General features: G+C 39.6%; 2 protein-coding genes across 5 annotated transcripts; one reads left to right on the plus strand and one right to left on the minus strand.

Annotated features, from left to right (window-relative positions):
- Window positions 1-1,549: 1,549 nt before the first annotated feature.
- On the plus strand, window positions 1,550-16,705 carry ptpn9b (protein tyrosine phosphatase non-receptor type 9b). 3 transcript variants are annotated; one of them, XM_084931278.1, is made up of 13 exons: window positions 1,550-1,640; window positions 3,818-3,961; window positions 4,749-4,838; window positions 5,104-5,228; window positions 5,667-5,772; window positions 5,946-6,056; window positions 6,149-7,011; window positions 7,125-7,221; window positions 7,642-7,711; window positions 9,853-9,931; window positions 10,047-10,197; window positions 10,453-10,660; window positions 16,432-16,705. In XM_084931278.1, exons 1-13 carry the CDS (start codon window positions 1,608-1,610, stop codon window positions 16,458-16,460), a joined length of 2,106 nt encoding a protein of 701 aa, XP_084787404.1. In that variant the 5' UTR covers window positions 1,550-1,607; the 3' UTR covers window positions 16,461-16,705. The 3 variants fall into 3 exon arrangements, with proteins under 3 accessions (XP_084787404.1, XP_084787403.1, XP_084787405.1); XM_084931277.1 differs by lacking the exon at window positions 16,432-16,705 and adding an exon at window positions 11,957-14,706; XM_084931279.1 differs by lacking the exons at window positions 1,550-1,640; window positions 3,818-3,961; window positions 4,749-4,838; window positions 16,432-16,705 and adding exons at window positions 4,864-4,996; window positions 11,957-14,706.
- On the minus strand, window positions 15,967-23,543 carry adamtsl7 (ADAMTS-like 7). 2 transcript variants are annotated; one of them, XM_084931281.1, is made up of 12 exons: window positions 23,385-23,543; window positions 22,633-22,759; window positions 22,311-22,486; window positions 21,952-22,057; window positions 20,817-20,993; window positions 20,290-20,419; window positions 19,163-19,385; window positions 18,118-18,291; window positions 17,818-17,991; window positions 17,516-17,695; window positions 16,699-16,843; window positions 15,967-16,361 (listed from the first exon to the last, which is right to left on the minus strand). In XM_084931281.1, exons 1-12 carry the CDS (start codon window positions 23,517-23,519, stop codon window positions 16,207-16,209), a joined length of 1,902 nt encoding a protein of 633 aa, XP_084787407.1. In that variant the 5' UTR covers window positions 23,520-23,543; the 3' UTR covers window positions 15,967-16,206. The 2 variants fall into 2 exon arrangements, with proteins under 2 accessions (XP_084787407.1, XP_084787406.1); XM_084931280.1 differs by having other exon boundaries at window positions 22,633-22,762.
- Between the last annotated feature and the right edge of the window lie 12 nt (window positions 23,544-23,555).

Consider the following 23,555-nt stretch of genomic DNA (forward strand, 5'->3'; position numbering starts at 1 on the left):
CAAAGTTCCATTTAGCGTCACTATTGCTACTACTATCTATTCTACATTGACTATTAATAATGATTGATGTGAATAATGATTGTGTAGTGAATAATGATTGTGTATTTACAGTGGTACTTTTTACTTTCTACTTTACCACTTACGTAAACGTAAAAGTAATACATTCTAAACCTTACTGAACCTTACAATATAAAAGTAAAACTATCCATTACACACAAAATGGGTTCCATAGCTGTTCTTATATGTTATAGTCTATTATCAAATTATTATAAATGAATAAGCAAGTATTTCATATTTGTAGATGCCCAGGGCAGAGGTGATTGAAGTAATTGTATATACTGTTGCGTGGTTTCATTTACTGTACAGCAGTTTATTTTTCTTTTTTCCCTTTTTTCACAATTTAGCTATTCTTCCCTGACCATACCGTATACATGCTGATGACGCAAAGAACACACATTAGTATAATATACCATGTATGTGTAGTGTAAATAAAACTAATACTGATAATTGACAAATTAAATAAAATGTTGTTTAATACATGTTTTATGATGTTTTATGTTTTGGTAAAAATAATTATGCTCCAGGGTATTTACTGAAAAACACATAATGCCTTAAATTCAGAAAAATTACTACATCGTAAAATTTTCAAAAATTAACCCAGAAGGTATTGCGTCTCTTATGAAGTGTTACTTCTTTCCATTTCTTTTCTGGAAATAATGTGTAGAACAATATCATCCTCTTCTTTTACTATAAGTTGGATATTTTATATCTATTTAGTCTGGTCCTGTTACAGTGAAAGTAAGTCTGCCTATTCAGTGGGGAGGAATAAAATATAGACCAAATATGACAGTAAACATTTATAATGTTTAAAGCTGAATATTCAATTCCGAACTTAAGATGAGTATGATCTACTCTGTTTGCCACGAAAGTGAAATCTGTCAGTCATAGCATAGGCCTTTACTCAAGTCTTCTTTCTTTCCCGTAAGTGCATATGAAATTCTGGGAGGAGCTATTTCCGTGGTTCAGAGAAATACTTAGGAAGTAGTGCCGAGATCCTCTGAACTGTTTACAACTCATATATAGAGTCACGGTTATGTTTGTCATGGTTATGAAGAAAAAGATGTATTTTCTTCAGTGCAAAAATTACTCAATGTGAATATTTGCTTTGTGAAAAATTGCAGGAGATAGATATCATATGATTTAGGGACCATTTGTGGCTGATTGGCGAGTCTATGTATGACTGTATCATAGAAACAATGATTACCCCATACTTGCTAAAATTACTTGCACTTGGATTTTGTTTTACATCTCTGTTCATATTTTCTCCCTCTAGGCTCATAAAAAGTTCCCTGTATGTTAACTATTCTGCTTTAATATAGTCTATAGTTATTTTTACTGACTGTGTTTGGAACACTGTGCTCTAGAGTTACTGGACAGCAAAAGGAAGATGCAGCATGGGAAAAACACTACCATGTTATTCAGTTAATGAAACGCCAGCGGTTTGAGCTGGGGGAGATGTGGGCGGGGCTTAGAAGTCTATCTCTGGCTGCATGGCGTGAGCGAGCAGCTAGTGGGCGCGCCCGCTGCGACGTTGCGGAGGCTTCAACATGGCGGAAGCCCTGACAACTCAGGAGCAGCTGGTAAGAGTCTCTTTGTGATTTTTTTCCTTTTTCGTTTTCTTGTAGTAGTCATTGTGTACAGTCGCCACCCTCAGTTTCTTCTCTAAAGGAGGTTTTTAAAAAAATCAGATTCTGTCGTGCGGTTATTTCTGGGAACGGGGCGGTGTAGTAAATAGCCCCGGCCCGTTCACAAGCCTCCTGTCGACCGACTCCGGTGTGACTGACAGTAGTTAGCATGTGTGTTAGCGCGATGGCGTTTGCTAGTAGTGGAAGGTATCATTTTACCGGCAGTCTGCCTTGAATGCTCACTTCCTGATAACTAGGCATTATGCGGACCACATCGATATGTTCATGAGTCTAAAGTAAATTAACCAGCGACCCACAATTCTTTACAGTTGGCCCTACTCATAGAGCTTGTAGTCACTTAACGGCTATCGTTAGCCGTCCAGCTACCACATGCAACCTAGCCGCTAGCTAATGGCAGTGGCTATTGTTGACTTGCAGGGAATTTCCTAGACTGCAGTCTTACCAGTCTTTATAAATGATTTTGGGCTGAGCATTAAGGTTAAAAAAGATAAATCGATTGTTGTCTTTATTATTTATTGTCATTTTATACCATGACACGGTTAAAAATGACCAAAACCGCGACTTTGGACGAGTGTTTTGCTACGAGCCAACGAACTAGCAATATCCCGTCTAACGGATTTACTGTGGACAATTCATAGAAATGATCCTCCGGTTCTTAGCATTGTTGTTGCAATCACTTTCTAGTAAAAGGGGTGGGCCTGAGATAAATGACAAACATGAAATGTCATTCTGCGTTTCTGATTACAGCATTATATTACAGCTTCTGGCCTGATCTTCATCTACTTATGACAAGGTTAACGGATCATTGAGCAAAGTTAAAGGGCATACTTTGGATGCTCCCCAGATTTGCAGATCTTATCTGTTGATAGCTATAATCACTTTCGCGCACACAGTAACGTCTGTCAACTAACTGCCCGCACCACTAACGTTTGTAGATTTTGGCTGCTCGTGTTTGTCGTCTTGGATTACATCTCAACCAAGGGAAAGCGATCATCCTGGTGTTGATGTACCGTTATTGGGTACTAGGTTAATCATGTGGTCATGTAATTTAAATATGCCCCCTAAATAATATGAGTTTTTCAATAGTTTTTGTCCCACTTAAAAATTTAGGCCCACAGTGATAATTCTTTTGATGTGTTAATACTTTGTATATAAGTATATTTTTTGCCAGTCAAGACCTTGCATCTTTTTGGCATATAATTAAGACTGTGCCAGGAAACTGCACACATTTTTCCAAATATTAGTTCTGGATTAGAAAAAATTAAAGTCTGCATTCTGGTTAATTTCCAGTATGCATCAATTATATAGTTATTTGTTATAATTCATCTATTTTCTGCATAGGAAAAAGATATATACAGAGGCAGTAAAAACACCAGAAAAAACAGTTTTGTTACTTATGGTTTCATAAAAAAGTATAATAAAGACATTTTTATCAAATTATTTTCTTTGTAAAAAGGGAAAATGCATACATTTCTATTAAATAATGTAACAGACTCATGTGTTTAGTCACTCTCCAAAATCCCATGAGCCATTTAAACAAAACAAAGAAAACCCTGCACTGACATTTTCACATGGATAGTGCCACATATTGGATGAGCATCTCTTTTGTTTAGGGCTACAATTAATAACAAATTTCATTATGAGACAAGGTGCTTAAGCATTTGGATGGGTTACATTTGCCAAAAAACACCCGGTGGAGAAACACGGTATTTTGAATCATGTTTACAATGGATGTACATTTCTTTGTCCTTATTTGTGCGCATATATAAAGCTTCTTTGTGTATAGCTGAAAAGTTAACTGTTGTCCCCATTTTTATACTTTTCTCTTGGTGCATTCAAATTTGGAGGATGGATGCAGAGTACTCGGAGCAAACAAGCTGACTGTTGTCTCTTGGCACATGAGTGCTATTGTTGATAGTATCTTCCAGTGGCGCACACTTCACAATATTTAATCTTTGACAGAATTGTGTACTTTTCTTGTCATGTCAGCAATCATTCCCATATTATCTTTTGTTTTTTATGGATATCTTTCAAAGCCATATAAAGTTTTACACACAATTTCTCTTTTTTATTTTCTTAACGTGTGCCCATCTTTTCCCGTGTCTTTTCAGGCTGTAGAGGAGTTCCTGAGTGAGGTGCGGAGCAGGGAGCAGCCTCACAGCGCTGGGCTCGTCTCTCAACCTACAGCTGTTAAGTTTCTTATGGCCCGCAAGTTTGACGTCTCCAGAGCCATCGATCTTTTCCAAGCATACAAGGTATGGCATTGTTTCAACTAGTGACAGCAACATCTGTTTACCTTCTGTCGTCACGCGAACCCCATCGGGCTTAATTTGTGCAAAATAGTTCCAATTTTTCAGATAGATATCACACATTTAATTTGTAATGATTTCTTAAGTGGTGTTTAGATATAAAATATAATAATCCTTAAAAATAATCATAGGCTTGTTTGTAAATGCAGGAAATCTTTAAAATGCATAGTGTTAATGCCCTATAAGTATATCTAATGACAGGGTTTCTGTTGGGGGGGAAAAAAAACCACAAGTTAGTTCACAGGTTATTACATCTCTCAATGTTAAACATTAAAATATAATTATAGTTATAACATGTAATTATTGACGCTTAAATAGTTATCTATTATCTGTTAAAGTTAAAAAAAATGAACTGGAGTGGAACTTGTATCGCACTCAAGCAGAGCGCTAAGAGAGCTTTTGCGCCACAACCAGCATTCACTAATTAACACATTCATACTGCACTTTTTTGTATGTCTTTAAATGCTTTTTACTTCTCACACACCTATGAATCACAATGCCCTGAACATACTTGTATAATACAGTGTATATAAAAATGTATGTTAATCTAATACATGCTAGCACTTTAGTGGAATAATTGAGTTCTGTTTAAAAACCAAAAACAACCCTTGAGTTGCAAGTTAATAAACTGGCTTTTGTAATACTGTTAAGTGTTTGTTTACATACTAAGTCATCTATAAGCTTATGACTTTCCCCTGTCTCTCCTGTGTCTATCTTCATGTATGAAAATTAGAACACAAGAATCAAAGAGGGCATAATCAATATCAACCCTGACGAGGAGCCCCTACGCTCTGAGCTGCTGAGTGGCAAATTTACAGTCCTGGTGAGTGATAAAGCAATAATAAGTCACTTAACATAAAAGGAACTGCAGCTTATCATTTTGAATTAACACCCAAGAATACACAGAAAATTATGCAAGGTGGTGCTGGTCGTTAAAAAAGAGTTTTGTGTGTTTCTGTATGTGCATGTCACGGGGCTCATGTAAGCTTATTTTTGTATTTCTATGAATAGAATTGAAGTAAAGTTTTTATTTTCGATAAATTGATTTGCAATGGTGTAACATGGTGATCTGTTAATATTTTTCCCAGCCTGGCCGAGACGCAAAAGGTGCTGCTGTAGCACTCTTCACCGCTCGACTTCATCGACCAGACCTCACCACCCATAAAGCTGTTCTCCAGGCCATCATCTACCAGCTAGACAAAGCCATAGAGAGGTAAAGCGTGAACCATACATAAACGGTTTCCTATGACACTTTATCGTGCTATTTTGATCTGGTACAACAGTTGGTCCCCTGTGCTCTGATGTTAATTCATAAAGATAGAAATATCGATAAATGGGTTAATCATTAGCGTAACATGAAAAGTCCCTGGTTGAAGACCAGGAGGAGGCATAAACACAGTCTCACGCTGTCACAAGCTAGTCTATTTCATATGCCGATCTTAAGCCCACATAAATGGGAGGGTTGTGTCAGGAAGAGCATCCAACATAAAAATCTCTTGCTTTAGTGATTGATTTGAATAAAGGATCAGTTGAAAGTACCTTTAGAAATATAAAATAACTAAGTGAAACACAGGAATTATAATAGATAAAAGTGTATTTTTAAGCACATTTATTTTGCTCTTTAACTTTAAAGATCTTCATTTCTTTATAGTGTTCAAACTCAAAGGGATGGGCTCATATTTATTTACGACATGACCAACTCCAGTTATGGAAATTTTGACTATGAGCTCTGTGTCAAGATTCTCAATTTGCTCAAGGTAAATATAAGGAGCATTTTTTTTCTCACGTTGTGTTTGATGATCTTGGAATTCAAAAATGCTTTTCACCTTGGTTTTTTTGTTGTTGTTGTTTTTTTTTTTAAATGTTTCATTATATTTATATAATGAAAAAGAATTATATAATATATAATAAAAATCTTTTCATTTTGCAGGGGGCCTTTCCAGCTCGTCTAAAATGTGTCTTTATTGTGTCCTCACCTCTTTGGTTTCGAGCACCTTTCGCAGTTCTTCGCCTCTTTGTACGCGAGAAGCTGAGAGAAAGGGTGTGTCTCTTAGTTTCATCAAGAATTTGCATCATGTATAAGATGTTTGTTGTTCATTATTTAATACTTACTTTTGTTTTTCTCCTCACCAGGTCTGCACAGTGAAAGCTCATGAGTTGGCAAGTCATATCCCAGTTTCCTCCCTCCCTGAACACCTGGGTGGGACATCCCAGTATAACCACGTGGCTTGGATTCAATCCTGTGTTAATGTAAACACAAACATTGTTCAGGGTGACACAAAAGAACATGACTGCGTGGGAAGCCTGTTGCGCTCTTATAGCTTAGAAAATAGCAACACAAGTGTAGATGCAACACTGTCCCACGCCCATATAAATACACAAATAGGTCCTGAGATAGCTGTGGCTAACTCTAACTGCTATGATGACAGCAACGCAAACCCACACAACCACTGTGTTGTGGAGAGCAGGACTCGAGGCCAAGGCCAGCACCAACATAGTCCAAATTCTGCTCTGGACAAATCGCAAGTGAACCACCAACACTGGAATGGCTCAGCAGTGAGCGGAGCCAACATGGCTGTCATTGGCTCCAGCTCCAATGCTAACATTAATGGTAGTGGCTGCCAAGCTCCTCCCCAATCAGACACTCCCCCTGATACACCCCTCTCAAAGAAAACTGATGGGGCTGTGGTGAGTGGCAGTGAGGGTATAGAGGAGGAGTATGAGGAGGGTGAGGAGGAAGGAGTGCCTCCGTTGCCTCAGAAATCTCAGCCTCGTCCACCCAACCAGCCTTCCTCAAAATCCCCACCGCTGTCCTCATCTTGGGGTCCTGATGATGAGAACCACTGCATGGAGGTGTCTGTTCACATGCCAGAGCAGGGAGCCATGACGGTGCATGACCTGGTGGAGTATGTGAAGAGGAAGAAGAAGAGGGGGATCTATCAAGAGTATGAGGAGATCCGCAAGGAGCCTCCTGCAGGCACCTTTGACTACTCTAAGTAAGACTTGTCAAGCTCTTATATTTTGTGTGTCTGTCAGTCTGAATTAAATGTATAATATCAGCCAGAGCTTCAGTTTGTTATGTAGCCTCACATTAGACTCATCTTTGCAGGAAATTGTCCAATCAGGTCAAGAACAGGTACAGTGATGTTCTCTGCCTCGACCAGTCACGAGTGCGACTGTGCCCACTCTCTAATGATGAGGATGAGGTAATAATTCATCTGTAGATACATTTCAATCAATAAATTATAAGTACAATACTAATACAATATTATTGTTTATCTCTGGGAATTAGTGAAGATTGCATTAGCATTTAGCTGAGATGAAATTCATGTTTATCATCGGCAACTGAAAGTATCTTATTAATTTAAGACATTGAATGTTGGCCCAGTCTGTGTATTCAAAATGTTTTGAATACAGGTGTATCTGTGTTTTGTTTTTTTTTGGTTTTTTTTCAGTTTTTGTTGTTGTTGTTGTTTGTTTTGTTCTTTTTTTAGACAGTGGTCTAAGTGTAGAATTATTTACTACAATTAAGGTTATGCACACTTTTTTTTTTAACTGTAATGTGTAGCATCTTCTTATCCAAGGCAAAATAACTGAACGGTGAATCGCTCTGCTGTGTTTTGCAGACATCAGATTACATTAATGCTAGTTTCATGGATGGGTACAAGAGGAGCAACGCCTACATCGCTACTCAGGGTGAGAAGCTGTTCACATAAGTTCCTGCTTTACTCTTTATTGCTTGTAGTTTTGCATATTTTTATGATGTAATGAGATGATTCCTTGAACAGCTCTTATCTTTCAATGAATGTAATTCTAAGTGCTTTAACTGGAAAACTGCATGACTCCTTCAGATATTTGTTTATTATGCTCTGGTCGTGATGTACGTCAGATGCCTCTAATGGGATTGTGAGATTGAATGGAGTGTGAAGATCCAAAGTGCCTCAACCCCTTTGAGCAATACTGTAGTTCTCCATACTGTGTGAAGAACTACAGTATGGATAATACTATAAATAGTACATGAGCTATTAGCGCTGTTGCTCTCTTTATTCTTTTATTGTTTTGTCTGATCTCTACTGACTGCAACTGATCAGTCTTTCACTTTACTGACTTTCATTATTTTGGAATCTCAGCTGGCCACATTGTCAGATTTATCTTTTACATATGCCAGCTTTGCTCCCACTCCTCACCTCTTTTAGTCTAGAGCCGTACTCTGTTTCATCACCAGCAATAATGTGACTTGCCAAGCTGTTTGTATGGTTTGTGCTTGCTCGGACTTCCCGGTCCGTCATACTTAATCCATCAACAGCAGTTCTTTAGTACATAGCCGCTTAGCTCCTACAGCTGTGGTTTTACCTTTCCGACTCTCTGTCGCTATTACATTTCTACCTGGAAGTATCTCTGTCTGTCAGAGATGTATTCATCCCAGTGAAATTTCACGTTGAGTGCTGGGAGATTTTAGTATGGATATTATCTATATGTATATTAAAATACAGCAGTCTCTATCAGTAGTCAGTGTAAAATTTCCATATGGATAATATCATACAATATCAATAAGGATTAAGCAGAAGAGGATGGGTAATGTTCTCATGCTGGACTTTACATTTTACTAAGATAGCTTTTGACTGATTATCTTTTAATGGCTATTTAACTCTATCCAAGACAAATGTACAACATGTCACTTCATTTTAAGGGCATTAAATAGTCTTTCGGGTGTCATTGACAGCCTTCCCACCATAAACTCTTAACCTACCCCTGATGGTCTTCTTGGACTTTTAGATGCTCTTGCTTTAAAAACATGGGTTGTTTTTCTCCCCATCATGGTTTACTTCTGAATTATGCAAAGTGGTAGCAAAAAAACCCATCTCTTGGAACACCACTACAAAAGAGTTGGATTTTGTTGTTCACAAAGAAATGTACAATAACCACATTCTTCATTAGAAGGATGCACTCTGTCTACAGAAAAATCTACTTGGTACACAGATCTAATCAGCTCAGGTCAAGGGAGCAAAGGACCCTCTTCTGAATGGTCAGGAACATACTAACCTAGCTCTGCTGCCTCATCCTTACCCACCCTCTTACTGTAATTCTTTGATGTCATTTTTAAAATATCAAAATAGACTAGATTTACCAGCAGCTGATCACTAACATTTCCTGTAATTTTCCTCCTCCCGTTTCCCTCACTTTCGTTCCCTTTTTAGTTTGAAACTTCCCTCTGCTGCTGGGTGTCCTTAACAGTACACTTTCTTTCCAAGCTCACTACAGTAATGTCACTCAGTTATCCATCTCACAACCAGTATTATTCCTTGGTTATGTTCCTCATTGATTACTGTAACGTCTTTCTTTTTTGTCTCTCTATCAAGTCCATCCACAAACGTCAGCTGGTCCCAATCGCTACTGCTCGTATCATAACCAGAACTCACTCCATAAGTCATTTAGTCAAACTTCATTGACAAAATCACATTTAAATTTGTCTTTTATTCATCAAGATTCTGCTCCTCACCTTTTAAGCTATTCCATAAACTTGCTTTGCAGTACCTCTCTTCTACTCTCAGATCCTGCCCCGTGCCTCTGGAACTCCCTCTCAGACATTTGTAATACTGGCATTAATCCACTTTAAAATTTTCCCTCAAAACTCTCTTCTTTAAACTGGCATATTCACCTTTAACTGTCACATGAACCCTCTGTTCTTAATTAGCTTATATATTGTAAAATAGTTTTATTGTCATTGATACTTCCTTGGTTACCATTTTTTAAACTCTTCTGTGTAAGTTGAGCTTTAGTGTTTTGAAAGACGGCTAAAATAAAATGTGTCGTTATTATCATCTTGTGTCCCTCAGGTCCTTTGCCAAAAACCTTTGCTGACTTCTGGAGGATGGTTTGGGAACAGATGGTACTTATCATTGTAATGACCACCAGGTGAGACTCCAGTTTGGATTGCTGATGTAAACTTTAATGTAAGGATTTTTACAAATGATGGCACATTATTGATGTGTTGTGAATGAGATGAAAATGGATTTACTGTGTCTCTCAGGGTGGTGGAGCGTGGACGTGTCAAATGTGGACAATACTGGCCTCTTGAGGAGGGCAGGACTGAACAGCATGGATACTTCTTGGTCAGGAATACACACATCCAAGTGTTTCAGGACTTCAAACTTTCCCATCTTGAACTGTACAACACACAGGTAGAGCACACGTGTAGTTTACATTTCTTTAACTCAGTTTAAGTCTTTTGAGATGAAAAACTGAGATAGGAGTTTCATTTGTCAATTAAGAGTTTCTAAAGAGTTTCTTTAAATTGTGAGAATGCTTTGTCAGTAGAAACTGTAGAAATCACCATATCTTATTTTCCAAAACGGCTTAAACATGCCAACTCACAAGAAAGAAGTGACTATCTTCTCTCTTTATCTGCTCTCCTGTGAAACCGTCTGACCTTTTAGTCTGGAGAGAGGCGGGAAGTGTGCCACTACCTCTATGTCAGCTGGCCGGACTTCGGAGTGCCCAAGAGTGCTTCTGCTATGTTGGACTTCCGTGAACATGTTCTGCAAAGGAGGGAAGCTGCAGTCCAGACCTTGGGATCCACCTGGAGAGGGCCTCCAGGGGGGCCCCCTGTGGTTGTGCATTGCAGTGCTGGCATTGGCCGTACAGGTAAAGACTATGGATGCTCTTGGCAGCTAATTTCTTAATCGACTAATTAAGGGGGGAAAAATTGACTAATCTAAAACTAAGAAACACTCAGATATCAAGTTAAATCTGAGAACCCTTCAATGGATAACCATTAAAACATTGACATCATTAATCCTGTTCTTCAATAATATATCTTGCTTAACTGTGCAGCACCTAACATTATCAACATTGAACATTGTATTCCAAATAGACAAGGAAGAGGGAAAAACACTCTACCTTTCAAGTTAGAGTTGCAGCTCTAATTTGAGCCCCTCCTGAATGACTGAACTCATCACCCTATCGCTAAGGGACAGCCCATCCACCCTTAAAGATCATTTTTGCTGCTTGTATCCACAATCTCATTCTTTTGCTTTTAAAAGAATAAGAGTGTTAACAAAAGATCAGACCTAGAGCAACATATTTATGGTCTTTCTCAATATTGATGCTCCATCTGGTGGCAGATGGCTGCATAACATTTAGTACATAGCGATTTACCAGCACTGGGCATCAATTCAAATGTTTACAATTAGATTACACTACTAGCACGTCTGGTACCGACTAGTAACACTAGGGATGATTAGTTGTGTAGTTGAATAGTTGCACACATCCTAGTAAAGATGTTGTTATCTGATTTAAATACCTATATAGATTTATAGGGCTCTTATGCATCTTAAAGTAATGTCATCTGAGAGTTTTACTTTACTGTTTGAACCTGGAGCCGGTGCCACTTTAAATAAATGGTAGCTAACCTTTAAATAGCCCAAGAAATTGGTTATTAAGTTTAAAGCACAGAAGACAGTAAAGCAATCTGCATCTGTCCCATAACACTTAAGTGTTTTTTTACAGTGCCTGTTTAGCTCAGTGGGCTGATACTGTGTAAAAGGCTTCTCTTTAAGTTAAAGGAAATCCCTGCAGCCAGCTGAAGTGGGAGGACATGTTGGTCAATCTTCAGCCTGTTATTTTAAAAGTACCTCACCAGTGTGTGAGCCACCTTTGTGTCTTTATATATCAGTGCCACTGCCTTGCCTTCCTAATTGTAATTCATGCAGTTGATATACAAAATTAAAATCCCAGCTATGTCTTGTATTATTTAGACAATGACTTGAATTACCTCTTTTCTTCTGCTGAGCTGTAGTCTTTGTGTTTTCTGTGACTGGTACAGTTAATTTTTGCATTTATTTTTAGGTTTTAATCTGTTGTCTTGTGTCCAACCAAAACCTTTTTAATTGAGTTCTTTTAAGTGTAACTTCTCGATATTCATCCCTCATGGCTGTTTAGGCACATTCTGCACACTGGACATCTGCCTGTCCCAGCTGGAGGATGTTGGCACAGTAGATGTCTGTCAGACGGTGCGGCGGATGCGTACACAGAGGGCTTTCAGCATCCAGACCTGGGATCAGTACTATTTCTGCTACACAGCAATCATTGAGTATGCCCAGCGGAATGGGAAGCTGAGCCCAGTGCAGTGGTCTGACTCAGAGCTAGAGACTGACAGCGAGTGAGAGACATACGGAGGGTAATTAGATGAACAGAACAGTCAATCTAAGCAGAAGTCATAGGAATGAGAGTGAGGAGTGGCAATTCTGAGTACATAAAGGAGATGACTCTTCAGCCATAACAGAGAAGAGGCACAAGATGGCAGACTCCCACAGTTGCTCTTCCTTCTTCCCACGAGTTGATAAACTGAGAAGGCAAAGAGCTGGAGAAGAAAATTCAGTGCAGTGGAAACTCTGCATTGACGAGCAAGCTGGCCTGCCAATTTCCAAGCCCCCTTTTTAGAAAATTTAGCAAACTACAGGGGGTTTGGCCTGCCCTGAACCTGTGTTGTCGACAAAAGCAGTGTACGAGTAGCATTTTTATATTGACTTGCACATGAGGAATGACAAACTTGAACCTTACCCCTAAAAGCCCTCCAAACCCGAATCTTTGGTCCTTTTTGTATTTCTTGTTTCTTCTCAACTCTGAACAAATCTGTGACTGCAGATAAAATGTGTGGGGTATGAAAAGGTGAAACTTGAAAACATTTCTTTTTGTTTTTTCTTGGTTCTCTTTGAGAGAGTGTTTGTGACAGATCAGTGTGTGAGCCATTTAGTCCATTTCCATGTTTTTTTGTGTTTTTTTTTGGGGGGGGGGGGTTCCCATGTTAATTTTTTCTATGGTGCATTTTCTATGTGAGTTTCATATTTGTGCATATGTAGACTAACTTTTAAAAGCCAAAGTCCGCAATCTGAATGCTTGGATGTACTCCTTACTGAGATATTATAGACTGAAGCCCATGTATATTCTTGTAACATACATTTATACATTATTGTGCATAATAACAATTTCTGAAATAACAGCAAAAAAAGCCTTGTTTAATATAATTGACTTAACCTTGAGGAAAGAATTCCTGTGTAGCGAGCCAGGCTATGACAAAATATAGAAGAGTTCTGGTTTTAAACTAATGTTGTATTTCAAATCTCTGATTTGTCAGGTCTAACATCGTCTTTACTGTTGGAGCGTTCTGATTGGACGATCTTAAGTAATTTGGCCTTAACTTGATTCACTGCCTCGTCCTTCTAAGACCCTGAACCATACCTTTAAACTGTACACTTTTGTTTCCTCCCTTGGTTCTCCTCGTTTTCAATCTGACTCTTGACACCACAACTGTTGTTTGATTCCTGAGGTATGCTCTCCCTCAGATAATTGTGCCTTCACGTTTTCCTTAGCTTAATGTCTCGCTAGTAAGTAAAACCCAAACTAGTGCACTTGCATAAAACATGTTAACTTTGTGCCACACAGGACCCCCACATTTTGCCTATAAGTCCTGTACATAGCACACTATGTATAAATGACAAAGTAGTGAGTTATCTGGGAGTTAGCTTTGAGACGTGGTTATTATTTTATCATTTGACCTCAGGGGGTGTTTTTGCCTAGTGTCAAAGATCCATTTCTGGGTTTGCCTCTGGTAAATTATCATTTAAGGAAAAAAATCTATATCAACTTTATTTTGTATTTTTTACTGTATTGTATCCTACTGTATTTATGTCTTTGTACAACTTCTACATTATTGAAAATCCGTGAATGTTGGTACGATGCAACAAAGAATAACAGACCAGTTATTGCATTTGATAAGCTGAACAAATCGAACGAGGAGTGAACTATATATATTTTTCTTTGTTGTTCACAATGACATTGAGGTGGAAACTGTCACTTGCCATAGTATTTTCAGAACTGACTTGTATAAATGGTGATTGTTCAAGTTTAGGACAATAAGGGGTTGGGATGGGGGTGAGGTAGGGTAGGGATCAGGTAAGCTAACTTGTGTTTTTAGAGAGTTTATCATAGAAACGGTAACGTTAACATCCAACTGTCTGGTCCCCTTATGCCAAGGACAAAGCAAAAACAAACAAAAAACCTATTAAGAGCAGAAAATGGCAAAAAAAGGACATGTGGCTGCATTTCTGTTCATATAAATATATATCTATATATTATTATGGGATAAAGTTTATCAGCATGGAAAGAGCCTTGAATGTTTTTGGGGTACTGGTGTCCGAGCAATTTAGTAAAGATTTTTTTTTTTTTTTTTTTTTGGTGAATGTGGACCTTGCATCCTTCAATGCCAAAGGCCTAGGCTCAATCTGAAAGTGTTTTCCTGTCACACATCCTCAACAGCCTGCAAGCATGAACTTACTGGTGCAGTCTTGCATCCACGGACACCGAAAGACCCTGGAGCACCTTGGGAACATTGCTAATAAATATGTATAGCTACAAAATGGGAGAGTGGGTATGCAAGAGTTTTGATCCCTGTGCTACATTTAATTTGTTTTGTAAGAAACTGAGAATGCAATGTGCATTTGTCACTGGTGTTCATTTAATGTCTCTTTTTGTGCTTGAAGTTCATGCGATTGAATTACAGCCTTTTACATGCTGTCAGCCCAGCTGTCCCATTAAAGAAATGGTCTTACTATCTTAAATGGATACAAAGCTAATGTGATCTCTTGGCTGAAAAAGAGTATTGCAAAGATTAAATGTGTAGTAAGAACATGTCCACCTTTTTCTCTTTCATTGAAATTGGAGTTACAAAATTGCTTTCACACACAGAAATGGGTTGATGGGATCTTTGAAGTATTAAGCATTCAGCTAACAGTCTGTAGACTGTGGTCTGCTCTTTGCACCAGTGCAGAAATGTAACAGTTTAAGTATTAGTTACTCTAGTGCAAATGTAATGTACTCGAGTTCCCTCGTAGTTCTACTTCACACCTCCATTACTTTTCACTCCACATTATTTATTGGCTATGGTGTGGCACAGATATTTTAATTAAGGCATGTAACTGAGACTGATTCTAAAATATGAGGCATAACTTTATATTAAAAGTCCACCTCAACCTACTTATCTTCCACATTAATGCATCATGGTAAAAACCTTAGGCATTACTCCATCTAAAAAAACAGTTTCCAGTTAAACTGAGGTCTTGCAAAGTTATCTGAGATCCTGTGTTACAGTTTAAATATTTTCACAGTGTTAGGCTTTGGAATCACGATTAGGTTTTAAGGATTCTGTTTAGATCACTTCACACTGCCAGTTCAAAACAGTATGACATAAATAAAGAATGGGTGATGATGTGACAACTAAAATAGTAAATTAGATACCTAAGCATGTGGAGAAAACACAAGGGGGAAAAAACTATATAAGAACTACAACATGCTGCAAAAAAAGTACCAAACTACCAAAACCTTTTGCACACAGAGCGTCACCATTAAGAACCCCGTCTTTATGAAAATGAAAACAGTTATCACCACTAATTTAGCATGTGTTTCGATGTAGCCATTATTATGTAGTATTACTAACAGACGTTAAGGACATTTTAGTTGAAAGAAAATCATGTTGAGCAAAATCTGCCAGTTGTAGATTAATTTCTTGCTATAGACCCTTCAATGGCTAAACTCGTCAGTGGTTCCAGAATTGGGCACAGACATTCTGCTGTGCAGCAGCATTAGATCAGTAAAAAAAAAAAAGGTAACGATGGCCTGCGTGGTCCTTTCATGCTGGTGCTTCATTTCACACCTGATCATGTCACAGCTGGCTCCTTATTTATCAAGACAACTTAACTCTAATGATATCAACCAGTCACAGACCTAAACCGGGAACAGCTATTACAAAGTGAATACATTTGATAGAAAGCAGGTATATTTGATCAGTTTTTTTTAATAATGTTTCTTTAAATTTTTATATATTATTTAATATATTCTTTAATTTTGTAATATTTATTTAATAAAAAGTGAAACAAAGCAGTAGAATACCAGAAGTTACAGAAACTTTATTAAGAATAAATATACAAGTAAACACTGAATGTGTCCACTTTAATGTTACACTTGGACTGCAGATTTAAAAATTGTGAACGTCCTATGAAAGAGCATGTGTGTTTGTCTGCGTGTTGTTGTGAGGACAAAAACGTTTCAGGCATCCCAATATTAAAGCTTCATTGTCTTCAACAGTAAGTTGATGTCATCACAGAGCTGTTTGTTCCTTGAGTTTCACTGCAGCATCACCTGCGTATGTGATTGTTTTGAAAAGAGTTGGGGGGTGTTTCCTGGGCACGAGAGCAGGACGCACAGCAGACACTTCTGTAATATGAGTAAACACACAGTCTGGCTTGAACCACCACCATGCAGTTATGATACTCATCACTGCATAATGGATCTGTGAAGGAAAAGAGGGGGAAAAAGGGTAAAGATATTTTAAATAATTGTATTTTCTGTCTGTTGTTTAGTGCAGTCATCTGCTTGGAGCAACTACTAAACTGGCTAACCTTGATAGAAGAGGTGGGACTAATTTAATCATCCTACAAGACACCAAGACAAAAGAATCAAATCTACTGTATATGGACCACATTAAGCTCTGAGTTCTTTTTGTTTGAGGCAGTTGGATCTGGATCAGCATCTTCATCATCTGTGCTCTCTGTGATGTAAGGGGTCTAACACTGACCATGCAGTATGCAGCTGAACTGCTGTCGTACAACACTGCTTGGCATGCTTACCTATTTCAGCTACACAAGGCTGTTCGTTGCATTCTTCTCGACTCTCCGGGATTAAGCTGGGATCACAGCGATCGCTTGGGACGATGTTGTCAGCAAGACAACGGACCTCGCGCACGCGGAAGCCAGCATTACAGGTCCGTGAACACTGAGGTCACAGGACGAAGACAGATTACACACAAACTAACCAGTTTGTCACAAATTGGTTCAGTTTTGTTTTTTAAAAAAACATGTTTTTAGATACTGAAAAATGCATTTTAATGGTCTCCTGTTGCGCTAAAAAAAGAAATCTTGTCCTTGGGATAACTGCAGATCTTTAATGAGGAAAAGTCTCAGTAAAAATGTAGAGTGGTCTATGACTTAAAGACATTAAAGGGGACACAGCGAAGCTGCAAGGAGTAGAGTTAGTGAACGTAAATGAGATTAAATGCTTTGGGCCAAACATCCAATGCAAAGGAAAGAGTATAAGAGAGGTGAAGAAAAGAGGGCAGGCAGGGTGGAGTGGGTAAAGATGAATGTCAGGGATGATTTGTGACAAAAGGATAGCCACAAGGATAGCTGCAATGACAAAAAGACAGAAGGCCGAGGTTTAGGTGATATAACTGAGGATGGTGAGATTTTAATTGGGAGTGACCAGAATTGACAGAATTAGAAAGTATTATATAATAAGGGCAGGTCATGTTGACCAGTTTGGAGACAAAGTCAGAGAGACAAGGCTGAGATGGTTTGGATGTGTGCAGAGGAGGAATAGTGGATATATTGGATAAAAGATGCTGAATCTGGAGCTGCCAGAACTGATTTAGACGTTGGGTACACTTACCGCACTCCACTCCGTAACATACCACTGGACACCACATGGCTTCAGTCTGCAGGGCTGAGATGTGATTGGCTTCGAAAGACTGGAACATTTTAACTGGTCCACAACTTCCATTTGACCATCGCTGTTGAAAATGCAAGCCACACTTCGGGTCTGTGTGCCATTCCCACACTCTGCAGAACACTTAAATTACCCACACACATAAGTGAGTCTTCAAATGGATGTTGTTTGCACAGTTTGCAATGATGTGCAGTGTGTGTGTGTGTGTGTATGTGTGTGCGTGTGTGTGTGTGTGTGTGAATTACCTGACTCCAAGGTCCTGTGTACCATTCCAGACGATTTTGGCATGGCCCCGAATCACATGATGTCACTTCTGGCGGGCGTTCCCCTTCACAGCTATCCAAAGGCAGATTTGTCACATGATCCATCAGGCATACTACAGACCTGGTTCGACTGCCTCTACCACATTCTGCAGAGCACTAAGGAGCATCACACACACATTTCATTTTATTTGGTCCCATTTTGAAATGTAACATTATTTTATTTGCAAGTCCTGTCACAGTCTCCTCAAACACAATATCTAACACACACAGTTTCAATATTACCCGCTGGCTCCAGATAGAGGTGAACCAGCTGCGTGCACAAAGTCCCATGTCACAGTTCTGTATAGTGTCTGGCTTCAGGTTCATGTTACACTCCTGATCATCATCCACATCGCCCTGGTTGCTCACACACATCACCTCCCTGGTGCGCTGGCCAACTCCACATGGTACTGAACACTGGAGGAGAAGATGAGAGATCTAGATTTGTTTCTCATGAAAATCACTGAGTTCCTTTTATTCAGTGACATGTAAATTCCTTTGCTGCAGCTATAGAATGTGTGTTATGCATGTTTGTCTTCCTAAATGCCCATTCATGGCTGTATTGCTGAAATGAATGGCACAAGATACACATTACACACAACGTTGTCAGCTAGTTATACTTTGCTGGTTAGTGGTAGTGCTTTTATTTTTACTCCTTTGGGTCTTCCACTCTTTACAACTTGTATGATTTAATTGTTTCACATGCTCTACTTCTCCTGATTGGTCTCTGCACCTGCTCTTCAGCCTGCCTACCACCACTGCTGATTGATTCAAAGCTTCAGTCCTGTGCTCTAGTCAGGCTCCAGCTAATTGCAACAGCTGCCTTAAAAGAGGCAGCTGTGACTTTAGCTGTCTGGCTAGTTTTCTATGTTTGTTGCAAATATAACATGTTATATGTTGGCTGGTATGTGTGTTAAAATTAAACGTATCTTAAGAAGTCCTGTTTTTTTGGGGGGGGTGTCTGAGACTAGAGACTGGGCTAGCTATAGTCTAGAGTAAAACGAACATCACATGTACTACACTTGGTTGGTTCTGTCTTTTTTTTCTGTTTCTTTCCATTTTTTATGGTGTATTGTGTTGTAAAACATTTTAACTGTGCCTCAGCCTTCTCCACACATACTAGATGATTGTCATTGCTCCGCTTTTCCTCTAGAGAGCTGAGGACGTAGCAGCAGTGGAGACTTGTCTGGATTAGTTAAATACCTAAAGACTTCCCCCACGACTGATAAAATTACACTCCTCATACTACAGCTGTTCATAAGTATTCATGAAATGTGTGTTTTCTCACAGGGCTCCACTCTGATCGTATATCCCACTGACTGCAGATTTTCAGCTGGCACGTAGACTGGGTCACTGGCATGTCAGATGAACCGCACAGCTCTGACGTCACAGTAACTGAAGTTTCTGTCCCACTGGCGTGAACGTCGGTGACTTGGCGGCAGATGACCTGGCGATGCTGGGTCCCAGGTCCACACCTTCTACTGCACTCTGACCACTCACCTACGTCCCAGCTGTTAGCCAAGAGAATAGAGACGTGATGTGCTTTAATGTTGATGCATAAGTTTACTAAAGACCTTCACCAAATTGTCTTTGTCCCAGCTCTGTCTTCTTGGTGACCACAACTACTAAGTTCCTCTTTTCCACAGCGTATCTTCCTCCCCTTTACCCCCAACCAGCCACTCCATGAGCCTGGTTCTGCTGGAGGTTTCTTCCTGTTAACAGGGAGTTTTTCCTTACCACTGTTGCCAAGTGCTTGCTCATAGGGAGTTGATTGCTGGGGTTTTCTCTCATATCACTATAAATTTTTTACCTTACAATATATAAAGTGCCTTGATGGGACTGTTATTGCGATTCAGCGCTGTATAAATTAAAATTTTGTGTGACCACTTCCCCACCATCTTAAAGGTTACTCGTTAGTGTTTGTTTTTAGAGAAAAACAGATCATACAAAAGGCTATCGCTGGAGCCCAAAAAGTGCTGCACAAATTCAGAAGTCTTTACTTTTCTTACTACTCATGTCTTGGTTTTATAGCCCTCTGTTTCTGCCACATTCCAAGTAAAAACATAAACATATATTTCACGATGACAGCAATCATGGATTACTGACACTGTGGGCAAAATATCTGACAGACCCACAACCAAACATAAAGTTAATGTCCTAACATCTTGGCAGCAGTAATGCAGAGTGGTATTTACCGCACGACACGAAAAATGAAGCCACACCAAAGAGATTTAGTGCGACTTACTGGCCGACTTACGGCTAGGACGTGTGCAAGTGATCAGGGTTCACCCCGAGAGTCACAGCACCATGTGGAAGTAATACTGTGTGCGTCATGTGTAGTTTATATGCAGCTCAGTCTGTGCATTAGCCACATCTAAGAGAATAGGACATCAGGTGTCTGTGGGTGTTGCTCACTATGCAGGACAGGGCTGTATGTTGCAGTCTTCTTCCCACTTTGTTGTTTCAATGGCAGGGTGACAAAAGTCAGCGGGAACAGCCGTTTGGGAATCCTTCTCAACACACTCCAGGACCACCTGACGCTTGCCTGGCAAAAACACAGACAAACGCCCAGGAGAAAAAATTAAATAGGAGAGTGAAATATATGTGTGCTTATGCACAGTAATGTAGAAGCCCATTGTCCTAGAGACTGTTTCAGCTAGTGACTTGATTTCTTTATTTTAGTGGCTCTATGGTGTAGTAGTTTACACATTTACCAAACAAGTGAGAGACCCCTGGTTTCATCCCGGGACAACATACAAATCCCTGAGATAATATCTGCCAAATCAGACATGCAGAGCTGCCCACTGTGGCCATCTTTGATTGTGTAAGCTATTATTATATGCTTTTCTTGTCTTTACAACTTGCCATTCCCAATGGCCCCAGGTGTAGACACTGTTAGCACTATCAGATTAAGATTTGGGAACTATGAACTAACTTCTTACCATTGCCGCAGGTTGTGCTGCACTCTGTGTGCCCGTTTTTCATCCAGGTGTAGGTGGCGTGGGACTCAGAGTTCACAGTAGGGTAAGAGGGAACCTGGTTGGGATGCCATGCCTCCTTGATGATGCTTTGTTTGGTCTTGCCATCATCATCTGGATAGGAGAAATCTACTGTCTCAGCTACAAGAAAGTTAGAGTTTAGAGGTTCCATGTGCCAGAGAAGAAGTGGGCTAACTTAAAATATAATATAACTTAAAATGTAACAAGTACAACCATAAGGCTGCCACACCGGTGGTTTTATTTAATATGGCTACTAAGATCTGTTTTAAGGACTGTGTGAATTTGTATGTAGGCTATTACAGTGGACAAACACTAGACTAAAACTAAAGCTAGGTGTGAACGAAACACTTTAGTTCACTGAAATAAAAATAAAAACTGGACGCTAGAAAAAGATGTAAAAAGACTGTAGTTGCAAAACTAACTAAAACCAAATTTTGAAAAATATACAGAAAATTACCTTATTCTTAGTTTTAATCTGGTTACGACTGTCAAACCAACAAGTGCAAGGGGGCTTTACTGTATAAAGCAAATATTTATAAAATGAAACAATGCTCATAATTTTGCCCCTGTACATCACCACAGTGGGTTTTAAACCAAACAAGATGTGAATAGTCTAGGCTTTCAGCTTTGGTTCACGGGGTTTAAGAAAATATTGCATCAACTGTTCAGGAATTACAGACATTTTGATACCCCTTTTCAGGGGATCCAAAAGATATTACACATTTGACTGAGAAGTGGTTTCATGGCCAGGTGAGGCCTGAGGCCAAATCTGGCATAAGTGACAGCTTATCTTGTCTCAGTGTGTGGCAAAGGGCTCTTTGCCAGGAGAAAGTTTGACCTGTATCAAAAATGTCAATTAAACCCTAATCAAATGATCAAATGAACAGTTTTGCTGAAAACGATACGAAACGGTGTCACCCTGCAGTGCGATCTTAACCAAACACAAAGAGAAGCCAAAAAAGGGCACATGCTGTCTGAGGGTAAACCATAGTCCTGATAATGAGATACTGACACTGTGGCCATACTGAGTAACTCAAATACAGCTTGTGTGCTTATGCATGTTAGTGAGTTTACTCACCCAGGGGAAGAACAGCAGAAGGTGTACCCGGCTCAGGAGCTAGGTATCGGTTTAAAGGCATGCTGTATTCATATTGCACAGTAGGAAATGGTTGTTGGTAAATCAGCTGTGAAAAAGAAAGAAAAAAAGATGAATGGCATCCAATAAGTAGTATTTTTTATACTATTTGTCTTTGCAAATCTTAATAGGACTCCTCGGAAGGTATATTTATTTGCTACTTTTAATTCTGATAATTTGTCAGACATATAAAGAAACTAAATTTGCACTTTTATAACCTCGTATCTCATAATGAAGCTCAAATTGTTTTTAATTTACATGGGCAACTTTGTCAGATCAGTGTTTTTCATTTTCCATCTCACATAGACGTGCAGGTCCTCAGTCAGCGGCCCCGGTGCAGTGATGGACTCTCCATTACGAGACCGGATCTCATTGGGTCGTCGATATGTCAGATCCGTTCCCAGAGCAGCGTAGATCCCGGGTCTATTAATTAGCCAGTTTCCGTTGATGATGGAGACACCACGTTGGCTGAGCAGAGCTGGAAAATCCCCACGATTGTTTACTGCATTGGTGCTTGTCATTCTGGAAATACTTGTGCTATTAGATATGTGTGTGTGTGTGTGTGTGTGTGTGTGTGTGTGTGTGTGTGTGTGTGTGTGTGTGTGTGTGTGTGTGTCTGTGTACCCAGATAATTTTGGCTCTTTTTGGTCTCCTGGATGCTGATGTTGCATGCTCCTGCAGGAATCTCTGCAATCTTATGGTAGCCAACGTGAAGGAAAGTCCGAGAAAAATTCCCCTTCACCACCTCAAACTGCTGCCAACAGATACACTGGCACATGTTTTATGCAAACAAAGCCACAACACTGCACTTTTGTACATGTTCAGACACTTTCTGCTTACTCTCTTTACCATAGTTTCAGCATCACCCGTATTATTTTCAACAGTATAATCACAGATTCCACTGGATCACATTGCTGTTCTTTTTCTCTCGTTTTCACTCGTGAATCTTGCTCTCCCTCCTCTTGCTGGAAATCCCATAGTTCACTCGGTCCAACAGTTGGTTTGAATTGGGGAACCTTTCTGGTCTTCTTCTCCAATCCTCCACAGTGCAGATCTCTATTTTGCAAATGAGTTTGGCTCATCTGCTCCGTTCCTGTCATCTCTCTTTTAACGTTTTCTCTGGTTCTTCGCATTTGAAATTTTATTTACAGTCTGATATTACTCAGTCTGTTAGTGATTACTCTCAGCCTGAGTGGCACAAACAGAGATGATCTAAAACAAACAGGACACCCCCCACCCCCCCACCCCCACCTCCCCGAGGGCAAACTCAGTCCCACTCCACGATCTATATTACAAAGTAAGGATATAACTTAGCATGCCATGCCTTCCCCTTGAAGCTCATACTCTATACCCTATATAAAGTGTGGGCGTCTTACCTCCAGAGGGGACGAGCCACTTGTGTTATCCCAAGGAAGAGCACCTGTGGCTGGGGAGAGAAGACAGATCAAGTGCAGCAGAGCCAGAACTCGACCCTGCCCCAGATAGCAGGGCTGCTGCCACAATCCAGCCATGAAGAGACTGAGAGAGGAGGACAATCTCACACACTC

Source organism: Perissodus microlepis, chromosome 6, assembly GCF_051167445.1.
Source record: "Perissodus microlepis isolate ML-2025 ecotype Zambia chromosome 6, ASM5116744v1, whole genome shotgun sequence".
Classification (NCBI taxonomy): domain Eukaryota; kingdom Metazoa; phylum Chordata; class Actinopteri; order Cichliformes; family Cichlidae; genus Perissodus; species Perissodus microlepis.

Bases quoted from the DNA above. Each gene is read 5' to 3' on its own strand.
- ptpn9b (XM_084931277.1), top strand. From the start codon at position 1,608: ATGGCGGAAGCCCTGACAACTCAGGAGCAGCTG. The intron at 4,839-5,103 runs GTGAGTGATAAA...TATTTTTCCCAG, and splicing joins GTGGCAAATTTACAGTCCTG to CCTGGCCGAGACGCAAAAGG. The intron at 6,057-6,148 runs GTGTGTCTCTTA...TCTCCTCACCAG, and splicing joins GCGAGAAGCTGAGAGAAAGG to GTCTGCACAGTGAAAGCTCA.
- adamtsl7 (XM_084931280.1), bottom strand. From the start codon at position 23,519: ATGGCTGGATTGTGGCAGCAGCCCTGCTATCTGGGGCAGGGTCGAGTT. The intron at 19,386-20,289 runs GTGAGCAACACC...CTTGGCTAACAG, and splicing joins ATACAGCCCTGTCCTGCATA to CTGGGACGTAGGTGAGTGGT. The intron at 16,844-17,515 runs GTAAGTGTACCC...CTGTGACCTCAG, and splicing joins ATGTTACGGAGTGGAGTGCG to TGTTCACGGACCTGTAATGC.